Source organism: Octopus bimaculoides, chromosome 19, assembly GCF_046866305.1.
Source record: "Octopus bimaculoides isolate indiv1 chromosome 19, ASM4686630v1, whole genome shotgun sequence".
NCBI classification, from domain to species: domain Eukaryota; kingdom Metazoa; phylum Mollusca; class Cephalopoda; order Octopoda; family Octopodidae; genus Octopus; species Octopus bimaculoides.
In genome coordinates this window covers 2,394,384-2,412,550 of record NC_142946.1, presented here as the reverse complement: position 1 = coordinate 2,412,550, position 18,167 = coordinate 2,394,384, and the positions used below count along the sequence as shown (strand labels likewise).

The following is an 18,167-nucleotide window of genomic DNA, read 5'->3' as shown; positions in this document are numbered from 1 at the left end:
AACTGAAAGAAGCCCGTCATATATGTATACACATATATGTGTATATTTGTGTGTCTGTGTTTGTCCCCGCGAGCATCGCTTGACAACTGATGTTGGTGTGTTTATGTCCCCGTCACTTAGTGCTTCAGCAAAAGAGACTGATAGAATAAGTACTAGACTTACAAAGAATAAGTCCTGGGTCAATTTGTTCGACTAAAGGCAGTGCTCCAGCATGGCCACAAGTAAAAGAAAAAAAAGATTTATAAATCTATTTGTTTTGGTATCCTAATTAAGTAATAAACATGAAATTCTATCAGTTTTCTTTTGAAAATTTGCCCAATTTCATTGAAATAGGCAGTTAATTCTGGGACACCCTGTATATCCGAAAACATATGCTAATACAATGTTATCAAGGCAAACCAAAATGGGTTAAATTCAAAGTGAACTAAGAAACTATCTCTGATAGACGAACACATACAAAAAGAACATTAAAAAGAAATATATCTTAAGAGAAGCCAGTTTAGTATTTAACCTTTGATGATGTCAGAAGATAACGAAAGAATAAAAAAATAAACAGAAATTTTACATCACGACAATTAGTTATCAATCTAATAAACATTCTTTTATTCTTTTCCTTGTTTCAATCATTTGACTGGTCATGCTGGAGCACCACCTTTACTGCTTAAAATTTTGAGGAAAATTATGCATATTGTATTATGAGGAAAACAATTATAATTAAGCAATAATAAATCTCTGAGCATGATATAAACAGTAGCAGCACGACATCGTGAAGTGTATTTGCCACCTAAATGTGGCTAACCCTTAAGGGTCGATGCTACTGTAACTTGTAGCCCCAGGAAGACATCCCCTCCAGCTGGCTATCTGTGCCCTATCAGTATTTGCAAAGGGATGTCATTATTCCCATCTCCAGCCTGATGTAATATCATTAAGTTATTTAGTATGTATCTTATTTCTTTTTCCTTCTAACTATATATATATATCTCGACCATCCCTAAAGCTGACAATATTACACATACATTTTTCAGCTGATATAGGTGGAGTCCAGTTGTTGTTCTTTTTAGTTGTAGTAATGGTCTGTCTGTCTGCTTGTACAAATACCATTCGAGAGCTGGCATACAGATCACCCTATCACCTAATGATGAAAGTAAAGGGCATCTATACACACACATGTATATATTTGTATATATGTGTGTGTGTATATATATATATATATATACACACACACACACAATTGCAGCATGGAAGGTGTTTATAAGCCATTTAAAAACACAAAAACTGTTAGATTCACTCCAACATTTAAATTTAATTTGTCAAAATATTTTCATTGCTTTGAAATCATGACCTGTTCACTGACAAAATTCTGTGCTATATATATATATATATATATATATATATATATAAATGTCACAACATCTCTCTAGAAGAGCGGAAACTCTGAGAGAAAACCTGTGGCACTGACAATATTTGATGATGTAGACTAGTTCTTCTTTTCAAGTTTATGTTGTCCATGTTCAAAGAATGGGACTGGATTTGTGCTAATCCTTTCCCCACTACAAAAAATGCTCACACACAGGCATTACTTAAAACCTATCACAAAACTGGTTGGTCGTAGCCCTCGTATGTGTGGGGCTTTCGATCAGACAGTAGCAATACTCAAACATGAGTTTTCAGCTATCATGTATGTATGTATGTATGTATGGACGCATAATTTTCTTTCTTTTAACAATCAATTTCCCATGCTTGCATGCACAGACAGAATTCATTGAGGCAGATTTTCTTGTCATTGGATGTCCTTCCTCTTTCAAAGCAAGATAATGTTTCTCTTGGTCAGGCATGTTCTTCTAGAAGATTGAAAATGATGGATACCTCTTGTGCAATGGTGATGTTTATTTACATATCTCATGCAATGTCAATACACACACACACACACAGAGGCATAGACACAAACACAGACACTGATACACACACACAAACACATGCACACACATACACACACAGAGACACACTAACACACACACATGCAGAGGTAGATAGATAATTAATGGTTGCATGTATGTTTATATACGGATTCCACACATCAAACCCTACAAACAAATTTAGACACACACACACACACACACACGCACACACACACACACACATGCACACAGACTCACACATACACACACAACACATACTCAATGCACATGTATACATATCATCTTTTGTTCTGCACTTTATAAAGCAAATATATTAGAACAAGGAATAAAACCATTAGCAGTGTTGTCAAAGCAACAAGACCACTGGACAGCAGGTAAGCACCACATTAAGCTACAGGTGATTGGTCAGCATGTGGTCAAGTGAGAATGAATGCCATTTATGACAGGCGTAGTTTGAAGACGTAGGGAAGGATGCATAGGTATTGCTCATATTACAAGGAGGTTTTGGTCAGTTTGGCATTATGCTTGTGTGGTCAAGTTAATGTGAGTATTATTTCTGTTACAGGTGAGTGGTTAAGCTAGAGTGAGTAGAAGAAGGGTTTAGAGTATCCAGTAACTAATATTGATAATAATAATTTTTTTCTTTATTGACCACAAGGGATGAACACATAACAAAAAGGAGCAATACAAAACAAGGGCCAAGTGGGGCTTAGCACGAAAATTCATGTTTACCATAAAACAATAACAATTAACAACAAATGTTTAATAATAAGATTCTCCAAAAGAAGGTAGTTCCACCATGGACCAACCAAGGAAACCCACACATCCTGGTCACGCCACCATTTAAAAGCACCTCCAGCAGGCACCTCTCTCCTTCTTGACCCCTCTAGTTTACAAGCGTATGTTCAGAGTAAGCTTATTCACACAGGTCAGGCACAAGTCCTGAGATTTTGGGGGAGGGTATCAGTCAATTACATCGATGCCAAGGCAAAGTTGAGTTCTGCCAAACTCAGTATAATACTAAATTGAAGAAAAGGTTCATGTACCATGTTAGAATAATGGTCTTTTAGGCAAGAATTTATTCAAAAAGGATAACAACTTTTCTTCAAAATAAAGACTGTCATTTTCCACAACCTTCTGCCAACGATCTGCAAGCTTTTGGATTTGGTCAAATCCTTTGGCTTTGTATCAAAAAATTCTTGACAGGCTTCTTCAACTTCATTGAATGACTCAAATCAGCGACCTTTCATAAAGTACTGCACTGATCGGAAGAGACCATAGTCAGATGGAGCAATGTCTGGATTATAGGCAGAGCTTCCACACCATCCAATTCTTCAATCTTGTTGCTGGTCTTTCTGGCGGTATGCAGCTTTGCATTGTCTTGTTGAAACAAAGCATGTTTTCGACAAACAAGTCTTGGGTCCTTTTCAATCAGCGCATCATAGACTTGACCAAGTTGCGACAGTAAAGTTCAGCATTGAAGGTGCAACCATTTGGCACAAGTTCAGCACACAAACTTTTTCTTCAACCGAATAATTGCAATGACTTCTAACAACACAATGCTGTAAGTTTTTGCTGAAGAAAATAACAGTACTTGACTCGTACTTATTTCATGAACCCTAACTGGATGAAAGTCAAAGTTGAATTCTGCCAAAATCCACTTAATAATAACAATGACTTCTAACAGCATGGCAACAATGGTGCAGCTTGTTGCTGATGAAAGAATGGTACTTGACTCGTGCTTGTTTTATGAACGTCACAAGGCAGCCAGGATTTAAGCACAGAACACAATGTGATATATCTCAAAACCACTAAACATACTTCATGTCATTCTACTGACTCTGTTACACATTGTCCTAACAATAGCAACAACAACAACAACAACAACTGTAATAATAATAATAAAACTAGTTGAAACAGAAGAACCCAGTGTGATAGCAAAATAGACAAAAGCACAAGCCATATCAATCGGAATCTCAGAGCTGGGAAGGAGATGGAAATGCCCAACGATGTCCTACGATCCTGATGTTCACACAAATATGACCCATCAATGTTTGGCATGCACTGCTCTCACACTCAATGATGATGATGATGATGATGATAATAATAATAATAATATTAACTTGAATCTGGAGCCTAAAACAGAAACAATTCCTATTATAGTAGGCACATTAGGTATGATAAAAAAAAAGTATTCAGACAAATACATAACCAAAACACTTACAAATGTATATAACAGACAGAAAATAGCACAACTAGGCACCACACACATCCTATGTAAAACACTTTCAATAGAATGAAACTAAGAGCACCACAACAGACCACAGCACATACCCAAGGCACACAGAGCTGCGTTTGGTTGTGTGTTGAAAGCACATGATCAAAATAAGACTATTGATTAATAACAATGATATCTTTTATAATAATAATAATAATCTGAAAAAAATGCCATACCAAGGCTCACAATATTACACACTGTCCCAAAAGTATCTCTGCTATGAACAGCCTACATTTTGCACAAAACATGATTCATTTCTATTGAACAGCTCATGATTCAATAGAATTGTTTAAATGGAATAACCTTTACACACAATGCACTTGCTCAACAATAAACACATCAGAATCTAAAATAACCAACTTAAGCTTCATATCCTGTCCATGATTAAAGTACCATAACGCAACCTACATTACACAACAGAACAAACACTAATGCAACAAGAAATAAGAAACGAAACTCCACAAAAGAACCAACTGAGGTGGTTATGCAAATAGGAAGAGTCAGTACTTTCCTGATCTCCACAATACTAAGAGAGCAATGTTGTACACACTGCAGGAACATGGAGATGAATGGAGTGGTGAAGGAGAAACTTGCATGAAAGTAGCAAAGTAAAATTCAATAATACAAATAGGAGGAGGGAATCAGGTATGATGGACACTAAAGAAATCTGCCATATACATACATATATGTGTGTGTATGTGTGTTTGACTTTGTGTTAGTCTCACCGCCACCATTTGACAACCAGTTTTGGTTTATATTATTTACATTTGACGGATATTTGTCTTCATCTTGTTTGTTGTTAACACAATGTTTCGGCTGATATACCCTCCGGCCTTCATCAGGTGTCTTGGGGAGATATCCACATGGGATGGAGTGGCGAGCCATGAGTTGAGACTGAGTCTCAAAGCCATGGTCATCACGGCAGAGCCTGGGTAGACGGAGGAATTGGGAATAGGGGATGGAGAGCTTAGTGTGTTTAGGGTGGGAGGAGAAGTTGAGGTATGAGTGTGAGTCTGTGTGTTTGTAGTAGATGGAGGTGGTGAGAGTGGTGTGATGAATGCTGTCCAATATATATATATGTGTGTGTGTGTGTATCCAGCTGTAGAAACTCTGCCAGATCAGATTGGAGCCTGGTGCAGCCATCTGGTTCGCCAGTCCTCAGTCAAATTGACCAACCTATGCTAGCATGGAAAGCGGACATTAAACGATGATGATGATGATATATATATAAGGCATGTAATTAAGTGGTTCGGGTATCCGGCTCACAATTACAATATTGTGAGTTCGATTCCTTGAGCAAGACACTTTATTTCACTTTGCTCCAGTCCACTCAGCTGGCAAAAATGAGTTGCACCTGTAATTTAAAGGACCAGCCTTGTCACATTCTGTGTCACACTGAATCTTCCTGAGAACTATGTAAAGGGTACACGTGTTTATGGAGAGCTCAGTCACTTGCACATTAATTTCATAACCAGGTTGTGTCATTGATTAGATCAACGCATCATTATAACCGATAGAGCGCCAACTATATTATAAATCATATTGTATATATACACATATATATATATACATACTAGTGAGAACTCCATCAAAAATCAATGGGTGGTAAATGTTCAGTTTTATCATTAATTACTTTGGGCAAATCTGTATTTAAAGAAATTAATTGAATAAAACACATATTGCTCATTATCATTTAGTAAACACTGAAATATGGCAACACATACCACCACACCACCTACTACCATGCCACACCACATCACACCACCCTTCACCATTGCGAAACAAACTTGCACAATGTATGCATGTATGTATGTATGTGTGTGTATGTATGTATGTATGTAAGTGTGTGTGTATGTATGTATGTTGTATGTATGTATGTATGTATGTATGTATGTATGTATGTGTGTGCGTGCGTATGTATATATGTATGTATGTATGTTTGTATGTATGTGTGTGTGTGTGTGCGTGCGTATGTATGTATGAAAGATAATGGGTGAACGTGTGTGTGTGTGTGCGCGCGCAAGCATGATGGGCTTTATGTATCTATCCACACACAAACACGCACTTGCACAATGAATTTATGTATGTGTTCATGTATGTATATGTATATGAAAGATAATGAGTGTATGTGTGTGCGCGTGTGTGTGTGTGTATGTGCGAGCATGTTCAGCTTTATGTATTTGTATTCACTCATACATACACGCACACATCTTTCATATGTATGTACATACATGAATACATACATACATCCATTCATCCATTGTGCATTCAAGTGTGTGTTTATGCGTGTGAGCGAATACAAATGCATAAAGCCCAACAAGGCCGCGCGCACATGCATGTTCACTTACCATCTACGTATGTATGTATGTATACACATACATACATACATACATACATACATACATACACACAGGCGAAAGCTAATTCAAAGACTGCAGATCCAATCCCTCACTGGAACTGTAAAAATCTGTGAAACTTTCCAGAAGTTTATCATTTAAGTATATATGAGCATGTCTAGATATGCAACTGTATGCATGAGAATACATACATAAAGCAAAACGTACAAATCTGCACATATACATACATACAACAAAAATACCCTGTTGCCGATATGGAAATTCTAATGAATGAGCCTCGAATAGAAATCTTGAAATGAAACTGAACATTACATAGATTGTGCGAGTATGTTTCACTATTCAAGTCAGTGGGTGTGCATGTGTGCGCGAGCACTATTGTCTGTTTCATTTTTCCAACCCGCCTTCGACACGTCATGAAAACAAACAAATAAATAAAAGAAATTAACGAACCAGCTGTAAAATTATTGACAGCTTTGGGCTCAAATACGACTAATTGTCGGTTTACGTTTTTTGAAATCGTTCCGGCTCTTTACGTTCTGGGTTGAAATTCCCCTGGGGTCAATTTTGCCTTTCATACTTTCGGAATTGATAAAATTAAGTACCAGTTGAGCACCGAGATCAATGTAATCGACACACCCCATCCCCTAAAATTGCGAGTCTTGTACCAAATAGTTAAAACCGTAATCTTTTTAAACGGTAGGGTGCTGTTTGAGGAAGAGTTGGCTATTGTTTCTAGCAAGTCGAACGACGAGATACCGGCTCCCTATCGCTGATACGGTCTTTATTTTTTCTTACTCCCTTCCGGTCTGTCCTGGAACATGTAGATTCATGAGCAAAAGAATTTTGTCCTTTACCACTCCAACTTTTAATAAGTTCAAGTCTATTTTATATAATACAGGGTGATTCAAAAGTCTCCCCTGATCTGACCCCTCTTGATTTCTGTCTTTGGGGGGCATTTGAAAGGCATGGTGTATCGCGGAAAAATAAGACATAAACCATTTGAAGGAACGCATCACCATCTCATTTGCACACGTATAAACCAGATGAGTTATTACGAGTTCACAATGCATGGGGTCAATGTATTGCAATGTGGATTCAATCAATGGTAACCATATAGAGATTGTTAAAAAAAAACAAAAAACTGTTCTTATAAAAAGAATAAATTGTTCCTATGTATGGCGACTTTTGAATCACCCTGTAGTAATTATTATTCTCTTAAATAAGATGGTTAAGTGCAGTTTGAGATTTGGCTGCTATTTATAACTGGTTCGATAGGAGTTGCCTATTTTTTTTTTTTTTCGAATTTAGTCAAAATAATTAGTATATGTGGAACAGTAAGTGAAGGGAATTTTAATGAATTTGCGTGTCATCGTGGAAGAGCGTCTTCTACAGCCCCGTCCGAATAGACGGGAACTTTGTGTATGTGTGATTGCGTTTGTTGACGACCGGTGTTGGTTTGTTTACGTTTCCATATCTTAGCGGTTTGGCAAAAGATATCGATAGAATAAATATCAGACTTTTTATAAAAAAAAAACTCAGAATTATTTGGAGCTGATTTGTTCGACTAAACTCTTCATGATGGTGCCCCAGCAAGGCCGCAGTCCAATAACCGAAACAAGTGAAAGATAAGCCATGCTGATGCGAACAATGATTTCTAAAATGAATAAGTTCCACTTAAATAGATATATAAATAAGGCGATACTCCAGCATGGCCGCACTCTAGTAACTAACAGAAAAAATATGATAAATAAATAGATAAGAGATGGGGAAACGACACGGAAATTTTAATTAATTTAAAATTGAATATTGAAAAGAATCCGAAACTCGTTTGATCTGATTGAATATTGAATGATTGAAGTAATTCGAATACATTTCTAGTATCGTAGTCTCCTGCATGAAAACTTAATGGTGAAATAGGCCCCCCCCCCAAAAAAAAACAGGATTGTTAACGAGCTGCTAAATATTATATATAACATTAAAAAAAAACCCATAACCGACTACATTCAACACGCACAAGCACACACACACTCATTTTCAGAGGGTTTACCCCCTTGCTTTGCTTTTTAAAAATTCTTGACCGCTATTTAATTAAGCGAATGGTTATTATTCTCGTCACTGATGGTGAAATTTTAATTAATTAATTTCCAGGATTAACGCAACTACGCTTAGCGACTACTTTACTGTTACATTTTCATACAGCAGACCTCCCTGGGTATTTCACTCCTCGTCCCCAGAGTCAATCTTTTCTTCTCAACAACGGATATCATCCGACTATTTCCTCCCTTCGTTCTTAACTCTCCCGCCATCACTACATTTCTCTCTTCTGTTACTTACTCCTCCTCTCTCAGTTACTCTTTCTCTATTTACCTCTCCTTATCTCGTTCATTAACCTTCCTCCATTACTTACTTATAAACTATCTCTCGCACTCTCTTTACGCGTGTGTGTGTATTATTCTCTTTGTCCCTCCCCTCTCTCTCCGTCTCTTTTATTTCTCCCGCCATCACTACATTTTCACTCACTTTAATCTCTTATTCTTTCACTACTAAATTACTGCCCCCTCTCTTTCATACACACGGTCGATCAGTCTGTTTCCCTCTTTCCTCACCTCTCTCGCTCTAGTCATCCCTCTCTATTTTCTCCCGTACTCTCTTTCTCTCTCTCTTCCTCCCCCCCTTTAGCGGGTAAATATATAATTCCATGCGGTGTTGTTCTTTGCATCAGTCTCACTTATTTCTTTAAATTTTTGAAATCGCTCTCACCTCGGTTGATTAGAAACTTCTCATCATGCTCACAATCACCTCTTTAGTAAGTAAAATTGTTCCATCTCTTTTTACCCAAATATTTTCCTGTTTTTTTTTCTTTCTTTCTTAATAGAACTCAAGTTCAAACTACAAAAAAAAAAAAAAGAGATACAGGAAAACGTTTAAACGCATCTGTAACTAGACGCGAATATATTACTAGTAACTTAATCGATTAACGATTTTTGAATATCCAATTAATATTAAACAGTACAATTCCACATTTGTACCTTAAACCTGACCGCTTTCAACAAATGTATATTACATACGTGCTATCGCCTATGTATATATATGCGTGTCTTTGTACTACATATGTGTGTGTGTGTGTATGCATGATGATGGCTTAATAAATTCAAGAATACTTTTTAATTATGCTATTTAATTATTTGATACCCTTCTATAATAATCAGCTATTCCATACCATTGTTGTTTCCAAGGATTCGAAATACAAAACCATAAATGAACGCTATTCTGGAATTTATTGACTAATATCTTTTATTTAATTAATTATTCTGAACACTATTTAACCCTTGTCATCCGTTTGTATATTCTACAGCAATTCAAGTTTTTCTTTAACTATTATTATTTTGTCTGATGTAAGTGATCATTGTAGCAAATATTGTGTCTGTCCAAAATAATGCCAATATTTCAGGTTCATCTTGGCCAAACATTACTGGGAGTCGATAAAATAATCACCAAACCAGCACTGGTACCGATTCAGGTGATCCCAGCCCTGTTTCTTTTTCATATTTATTTTATTCTGAACCCAACAGTTATTCCATATTTTCTCTTGTCCCCCCCAACAGTCCTAAGCACTTGGTTGTAGAAATTTCTCGTTACGGTTCTTTACGTTTAGAATTCAAATTCATTCAAGATCAGTTTTCCCTTTCTATCATTCCAGGGTCGATAAAATACGTACCAGTTAAGTTCGTAGGGTCCATGTCATAGATTGTGTATTTTTAATAAAATTCCCGGCCTATGTGTGACTATACAAGAAATCCCTCCTAATGTTAATTTCATAAGCAATGGTAATCTATATCGGTCGCGGAAATTAACGAAGATAGTTGACAATTGATAATGAAAACGAAAGATAGCTTATATATTCATGTATATAGTCATAACTACATGAATATTTGTAGTTATCTTCTTTTAATCCATATTCAACTTAATCGACAAGTCATCGCTCCTGTTTATTGTATGGGTGTTGAAGAAATATCTTCGTTTAAACACCCCCACCGTCAACAGTATTCATTTTTCTGGAAGTTATGAAGCAACAAAGTCGGGGGCCGGGGTCTACATCTATAGTTATGCCTGTCTGTACTTCCGACCATGACTTTGCACTCTGGAGCCGAAGTCTTCCACCTGATTTGGAGAACATTGGGTGTTTATTTGCTTTGTTGTGTGATTATGCTGAAGGCATTTTCAACGACCTTTGCTAACGGTGTGTTAGAAGTAGATGTCAAATTTATGTTGGATCACATTGCACTATTTTATAAGACGAAGGACGTAATATGGTTCTTGATAAAAGCTAAGCACGTCACAATGGTTACGTTGTCGAAGGTACACCGCTTATGAAAGGAGACTGGACGGTCGTGGCTGGAATGCCCTTGATCAAACGTCTATTCAGTCTAATTAAACTTGTCTAATTAATCGACAAGTCATCGCTACTGTTTATTGTATGGGTATTGAAGAAATATCTTCGTTAAAACCGCCACCGTCAACAGTTGATAAAGCTTTTATGTGGGTCACGCAGTTTGCTAGAAATAGCAACTAAATCACACTTGCCGTCTTAAATAGACACATTGAATAATGTGATCCTCACTTCAATTTTCCTGGGTAATAAGATGGGTTGTTCGTAGATGGAGCGCTTTTGATCATTGGTCTGAATAGCCATTAGCTTGTGCTGTATGTCTGACCGTATACGAGTATTATATTCTATTGATTCCATCACGCAAAACTGCCATTAATCGTCATGAGGTGGAGATGGGAATTCATTTTATTATGCGGTTAGGAGGTGATGGTATGCATTATACGTTGCAGTTGTTCGCTATTAACTATTTTAATTTAACCGATTGGGGTACTGCTGGAGTAAAAGACAAATCAACATGTATGTTATTAGATTGGCTCTTATTAATTCATTGTATTTTGACAGTCTCTGACAATATACGAGCCAATTTTCTTTTTCACCATGAAGTTTTTTATTGGTGATGTTGAAGTGAAGGGCCGACCTTCTGTTGCGCGCGCGCGCAGTGAAGTAGCTACATGATGGTACCTCCATGCGATTGCTCAACATTGTTTCACTTAACGGTCTTAAAAGATAAAAAAAAAAACAGAAGTTATTTTCACATGTTAATATCAATTATGGGTGATCTCAAGGCGGCCGCCAGCTAGCATAACCGCTAGCACCTTGGGCTAAATGCTTAGCGATATTTTGTCCTGTCTTTACGTCTTGCATTCAAATTCCGCCGAGGTCGACTACTGTACCAGTTAAATACCGGGGTTGATGTAATAGACTAGCCCCCCCCCCCCTCTACAGAAATTATTGGCTTTGTGCCAAAATTTGAAACCAATATTGTGTAGTCAAGATAACATTAGCATATACTTGTCAGACGAATAAAGACGGGATGGTCATGGCTAGAGTACCTTTTAGTCGTACGTCTAGTCGATCCGACTTGACATTCGATTAAGCAACCCCGGATTTCTGCTACAAATGGTAGCAGATCTCTCAAATCATACCCTATTGTCATAAACAAATATTAAAAACAGAAAGGACACTAGTTAATGTTGTCTGCGGGAAAAAAAAAACGGAATGGTCGCGTTTGGAACCGATCTGATGGATTAAACAAGTGAAAACAGCTACATACTAACGTCGTAGGCATGTTAAAGGGAAGTGGAGATGTAATTCATGTGAGACGTTGGGATGCGCAAAATAATGAAACGAAGAACCTGCTTGGATCTTGGTTTCGACTAGCAACGGCATCGCCTTACAATTTAATACTGGCTCTTCAAGCAGTCTATTATATTTGGGACAATTGCTGCACCTGCTGTCATTTGCCAAGTCAGACTCGAATTCCAGAAATGTTTTTAGTTCAAGAGAGGGCGGCATCGAACGACCAAGTTGTCAGGATACAGGGCTTTCAGTTTTTTTTTTAATGACGTATGTGAATAGCTCTTGTGTAACACACACACACACACACACAGATCGTTATGTAAAAGTTATGAAATATATAGGTTTCAAATTTTGGCATAGGGCCAGAAATTTGAGGAGAGAGGCTAAGTCGATTACTTCGACTGCAGTGCTCAACTGGTACTCATTTTATTGAGCCCGAAAGGATGAAAAAAACACAGTCGACCTCGGTGAAATTTGAACTCAGAACGTAAAGACGGTGTGCTTAAGCATTCTGCCACTCCGCCGCCTTGAAATTGTAAAATATATTAAAGGCAAATATTTAACATAGTCGAGACATCTGATACAGAAGTCTAAGCTGGGGAATGTGGGCTTGTGTGTGTGTCTAAAATCTCAAACTTGACAGTCCATTCAGTTTCGCCCCGAGGTTGGGCTGTTCTCAACTATCGCGTCTGCAGCATGGGTCGCCGACCACCAGACCATAGGTCATTCGGTACCAGGCTGCACAGAAAAAAATAATTTTTTAAAATTGATTTCTATATTATTGACGATCGCAGTCTGTAGTATGTTCTTTTTTTCTTTGCATTATATATGCAATAGTTGATGTATTATGCGCACGATTCCCCCTACCCCCACCCCGGTTTGTGGTTCTAAAAAGGTTGACACTCGCTGGTCTACAGTCCACCCCAGGGCAAAACTGGGTGTACTGTCAACTTTTGAGATTGTATAACAGTAAAAGATCTGGGATTTGTCACTGCGAACAGATACGTTTTCCAGAACGAAGTCAAACGTGATGAAGTCCATAATTTTTCATATACGTAATTGTTTCTTGTACATTTGGCGTTAATCGTCGACTCTTTCTCTTCTAGTTTTGCCATTAAAATATTTTGGTGGATCCAGTTTCAACGACGACTACGTTGCTATGATTATATATATATATATATATGTGTGTGTGTGTGTGTAGCCGATGTCGTACTGTTTCGCTTTCGTTTCTTATAATTTATAGAGACACTCCACTTGTGGCATGTCATGTAATTTCACTTTCACTTTCACTGTGTCCTGGAAACAATGAAAGACGATAAGTGGGTTGGACCAGTCGTCATAAAACTAGCTCTAGACGCTGAGTATATACAACCGTCCATTGACGTTCTTATACTTGCTCGCGCCCACATACACCCACGTATGGCCTCTCTCCCTCACCACACACGTTCTCATACAATTTGTCCGTGGCCACAGTCCCTTCCCAGCTGAAACTATTAGAGAGAAAAAAAACTCCTCAAATTCACACACACACACACACACTTAAACACTGACATTTTGGGTTATTTTAAGAATCATCATATAGTTGTGTGAATACACCGTTGTGTATATAAAATATAAGTTAAATAAGTTTTTATTGTCTTCAACATTTCAACATTTGTTACGTTTTAAACGCATTCTGGATTGCTTTTGTATTTGTGTTACATTGTCACAATGGAGACTAATTAACATTGTTACACACACACACACATTTGTATGTCATTGTTTAGTCTTGGATTGACTCCATTCAATAAGCCTATCCTGTTATATCAATGCTGTTTTTTAGGCTTTTTTTTAAAAGAGTCTTTCTTATGCCAGCGTGGAAAACGGATGTTAAATAATAATGATGTATCTGCAATGCATCTAAGGTTTCCTTCACTTGTTTAAGACAGTAGTATGATTTTAGGGAAATTTGGCTGCTATTTCTAGCATGGTGAATAACTGGATGGGGTATTATCTCTTATTGCATGTGGTGGGGTCATAAACTGCATAAGTAACAGCTTGTAAATGCTTGAAACAATGTAAATCAATGGATCCAGTTGAACAATCTGATTCAGGTCAGACATTAAATGATGGGGGGATATGTAGCATTAGGAAGGACATCCAGCCATAAAAAAACCTTGCCAAATCAGATCAGAACCTGGTGCAGCCTCCCCCCCCCCCCGCGCGCACTTACTAGTTTCCAGTTAAACCATCCCGCCCATGCCATCCACACACACATATATATTTTACTTGTTTCAGTCATTTGACTGCAGCCATGCTGGAGCACTGCCTTTAGTCGAACAAATCGACCCCCCCCCCCCGGACTTTTTCTTTATAAGCTTAGTACTTGTTCTGTCAGTCTCTTCAACATCAGTTGTCAAGCATTGATTAACCAGGGATTATAGAAGATACCAGCCTAATGTGCCATGCAGTGAGATTGAACCTGAGATCATGTGATTGGAAAGCAAATTTGACTACACCGCCTTGCCATCTCTTATAAATTAAATGTTTTTTTGTTGTTTTTTTTGTCTGATTGTAGGAACAATTTAATGAACTTTTGGCAGAAAACAAGGACAAGCTTATAATAATTGATTTCTTTGCACAGTGGTGTGGGCCTTGCAAGATGATTGCTCCCAAACTTTTGGTATGTTCGTTTTTCATTAGAATTTTTGTGTCCTCATTAACCCTTCAGCATCCAGATTCTTCTGTCAGATGTAATGCTTCTTCTTTATTCCCATTGTTTTGACTTAATCATGTCTTATCTCATAGCTTGAAGATTTCAATGATGTGATTGTTTATTTTTTAAATGATATTTGCAGTGTATGTTTGAGGGGCTGGATATGACTGGTTTGAATGCCGACGGGGTTAAAGACCCTTTGTTGTGCCCATAGTTTTTTCAGCTGCTCCAAGATGAATGAGACCAATGCTGTTAATGGCCTTTCTTCAGCTGTTTCAAGTTGGCAACTTCAGGAAGAACATGACCAGGGGAAGAATTTCAATGATTATGATGTCCATACCATCACAGTTCTTTGTAGTCAATATCTTTAAGGCTCAGCCATTCTCTGTCAGCTCACAAGGGCACTGCTCTTCTTTCCAGCTTTTACAGAGCTTCCATTTTCAATAGCCACAGATCAGTAACCCTTTCAATACCAACCCGGCTGAAACCACCTGGACCATCTCAACACCCACCAGGGGGTGGTAGCACCCAGTTTGAAAACCTATGCATTAGGTCATTTAGATAACAAAAGCTTTGACTTAGCTTCTGTTAAAACTGCTGTTGTTTAACAACTCAACACACAGGAAGTCTTGGTTGTGTGTCAGAGATGTCTCTATGTTTTGTATTAATGTCTCTGGTCCTGAGTGCACAGTGTCCAGCATTCTTATTCATTGGACATGGCCACACTCCAAATTGGTTTGGGATTCTATGATATTAATTAGAACTTTGGTCTTTCGATCTTTGCATCATGGACCAGTTTTCTAATTTGGGAACCATGGTCTCAGCCTATAAGGTACCCAGTGATTTTCAATATGAACTTTTGTACTGTAATTTTGACATGTATTATGAATAAAAATGGGCAAAGCACAATAAAGCCTTTGTTAACATTGACTTTTTTTTATTCTTTTACTTATTTTAGTCATTAGACTGTGGCCATACTGGAGCACTGCCCTGAAGAATATATCAATCCCAGTACTTTGTTTTTAAACCTGATGTTTATTCTGTCAGTGTCTTTTGCCAAACTGCTAAGTTACAGGATCATAAACACACCAACGCTGGTTGAGCAAACCTACTGGTTTATGTGTTGTACTCATGATCACAAAATTGTGGTTTCGATTTCCAGATCGTTGAGCAAAAAAAAAACTTCATTTCACATTGCTCCATGAAACTAGGAATCTGGCCGTTATGAGTCAGTATGACTTGAGAAGGTAACTTTGTCCATTCAACTGTAAATAAGTAATCCTGCAACTGACTGGCATTGCATTTCCAGGGAGAATGTTGTAATTTTGGTCACTTGTATGTCGTGGAAACGGAATAATTGGTTTTATGAGTGCTTGGACACAAGGGAATGATGATGATGATCAGTTTTTCTATGAAATAAAATATAGAATCCTTTTTTTTTCTTTTTAATCTTTTTTTTACACAGGCAATGGAAAAAGACCATGATACAGTCCTGTTTTGCAAAGTGGATGTTGACGAAGCACCTGTAATTTCTTTTTTCTTTTCATTATCAATTCTTCAAACTTTATTAATTTACAATTGTTTGGATAAGGTTCTAGGGGGTTTTTCAGTTGAGAAATAATCCTTTTGATATCAGACTTTTATTACTTCTATTAATCAGTGTATAAAATTGGTGTTTGAAATACAGCTAGATGTGTTTTATGTGATGGAACTATTTGACTACTGAAGTGCTTTGATGATATTCATGTTATAATGATAGACCTTGGACGTAGTTTTTGATTAAAATACAAACAAGTTAGTGATGAGACCCAGGGAAGTCGTGTTATGCAGGCTTGCTTCTTGATTGAAGAAATCTCATGAACTTATCCAAACATTTGTCATTGAAACTGATGAGCTGTCTATACTTGCTAGAAATAGTTGTGTTAGTATTAACAAGGTTTGATTGATTATAAATGGCTCATAAATAATTGCGTATGAGAAGAAAAACCTGGTTATTCTCAAGTTGTTAGGTTTCCTTGCTAAATTTGCATTGACAATGACTGGGAGTCCCATAATTACCATATTTTCTGGCAAACTGGTTGAATTTTTTAGCTCAAAAGTTTTTTTTACAGCCAAAATAAGTTGGTCAGTTTATACACGAAGATGACTTTGTGAAGTACAATGGGATTTGGGAAGACCGTGGCAACGTTGAATGTTTACACAAAATACTACGTTGACTTGTAAGCTGGAAAATATGGTTATGTGATCAGAATTAGGATCTACTAATATAAAGACAGGGTTGAAAAGACCTTTTAGCCAGGTCGAGGAGGGTTCCATGATAAAATGTGCTCAGTGTACTCAGTAAGGTGGTCGATGTGAAGAAAGGCTTTCAGCAATTGAAACCACGGCAAAATATAACATTAGGCCTCCAGGTGTGGTCTTCTAGCCACACCTAAGATGGCATTTACTCTAAGATCTGTCAGAGACTCAGTTGACCTGTTTAACCTATCTCAGCCTGAAAAAGCAGACACAAATAATGGTGATGTTTTGTTCTGTTTATTATATTACAGAGCTACAGTGGCACATACATTAAATATTTCATTAAATGAACCATCATGCTTGGCTCTCAATAGCAGACTCATACTAGAAACAGCAGCCGGACTATCTTCGATTCACATCCAGCCATCTCTAAAAAAAAAAACAAAATTAAAGTGGAAGGACACATTACGCCATGTGTCCTTAGTTACACAATACCTGAATAAAAAGGTGGGATTGTCATGGCTGGAACACATTTCCCCATTGGTTTGAAATAATCTGGTGCTAAACTATAACTTCAATAGCCACCAGTAGAAACTTTAGATCGTATCCAAATGTCATTTCAAAACAAAAAGAATGCATATTAATGTAATTCTTGATGTGTTGTCTAAAAATCAATTTGGTTGACCATGGCTGGAATGTCTTCAATTAGAACTGATTGGGGCAAAACAACAATAACAACTACACACCAGCAGGGATATATCTCTATTTGGAATCTTGACCTTCTAGAAATAGCAACTAAATCCCTCTCTATTATCTTCAATGAAGGACATATTAGATTGTGCAGTTCTAGATATACACTGTGGAATGGAAAAGGTGGGACTGGTCACAGCTGAAACATCTTTGACCACATGTGTTCAACCAGGACCTGAGCTAGGACTAAAATGACAACGAAGGGCACGAGATAATCTCATCCTTGATGATGGACAATCTA

The 18,167-nt window shown here is 37.4% G+C and overlaps 1 protein-coding gene across 2 annotated transcripts in view; it reads left to right on the top strand.

Annotated features, from left to right (window-relative positions):
• The window catches only part of LOC106880381 (thioredoxin 1), a 32,844-nt gene that overhangs the window by 13,216 nt on the left and 1,461 nt on the right, over positions 1-18,167 (top strand). Inside the window, exons 1-3 of one of the 2 annotated variants that reach the window (XM_014930284.3) lie at positions 9,169-9,360; positions 14,801-14,905; positions 16,404-16,463. In XM_014930284.3, coding sequence (XP_014785770.1) covers positions 9,340-9,360; positions 14,801-14,905; positions 16,404-16,463 — 186 coding nt within the window. In that variant the 5' untranslated portion in view covers positions 9,169-9,339. Of the gene's footprint in view, positions 1-9,168; positions 9,361-14,800; positions 14,906-16,403; positions 16,464-18,167 lie in introns of those variants that run through there. The other variant, XM_089366488.1, reaches the window with a different exon arrangement.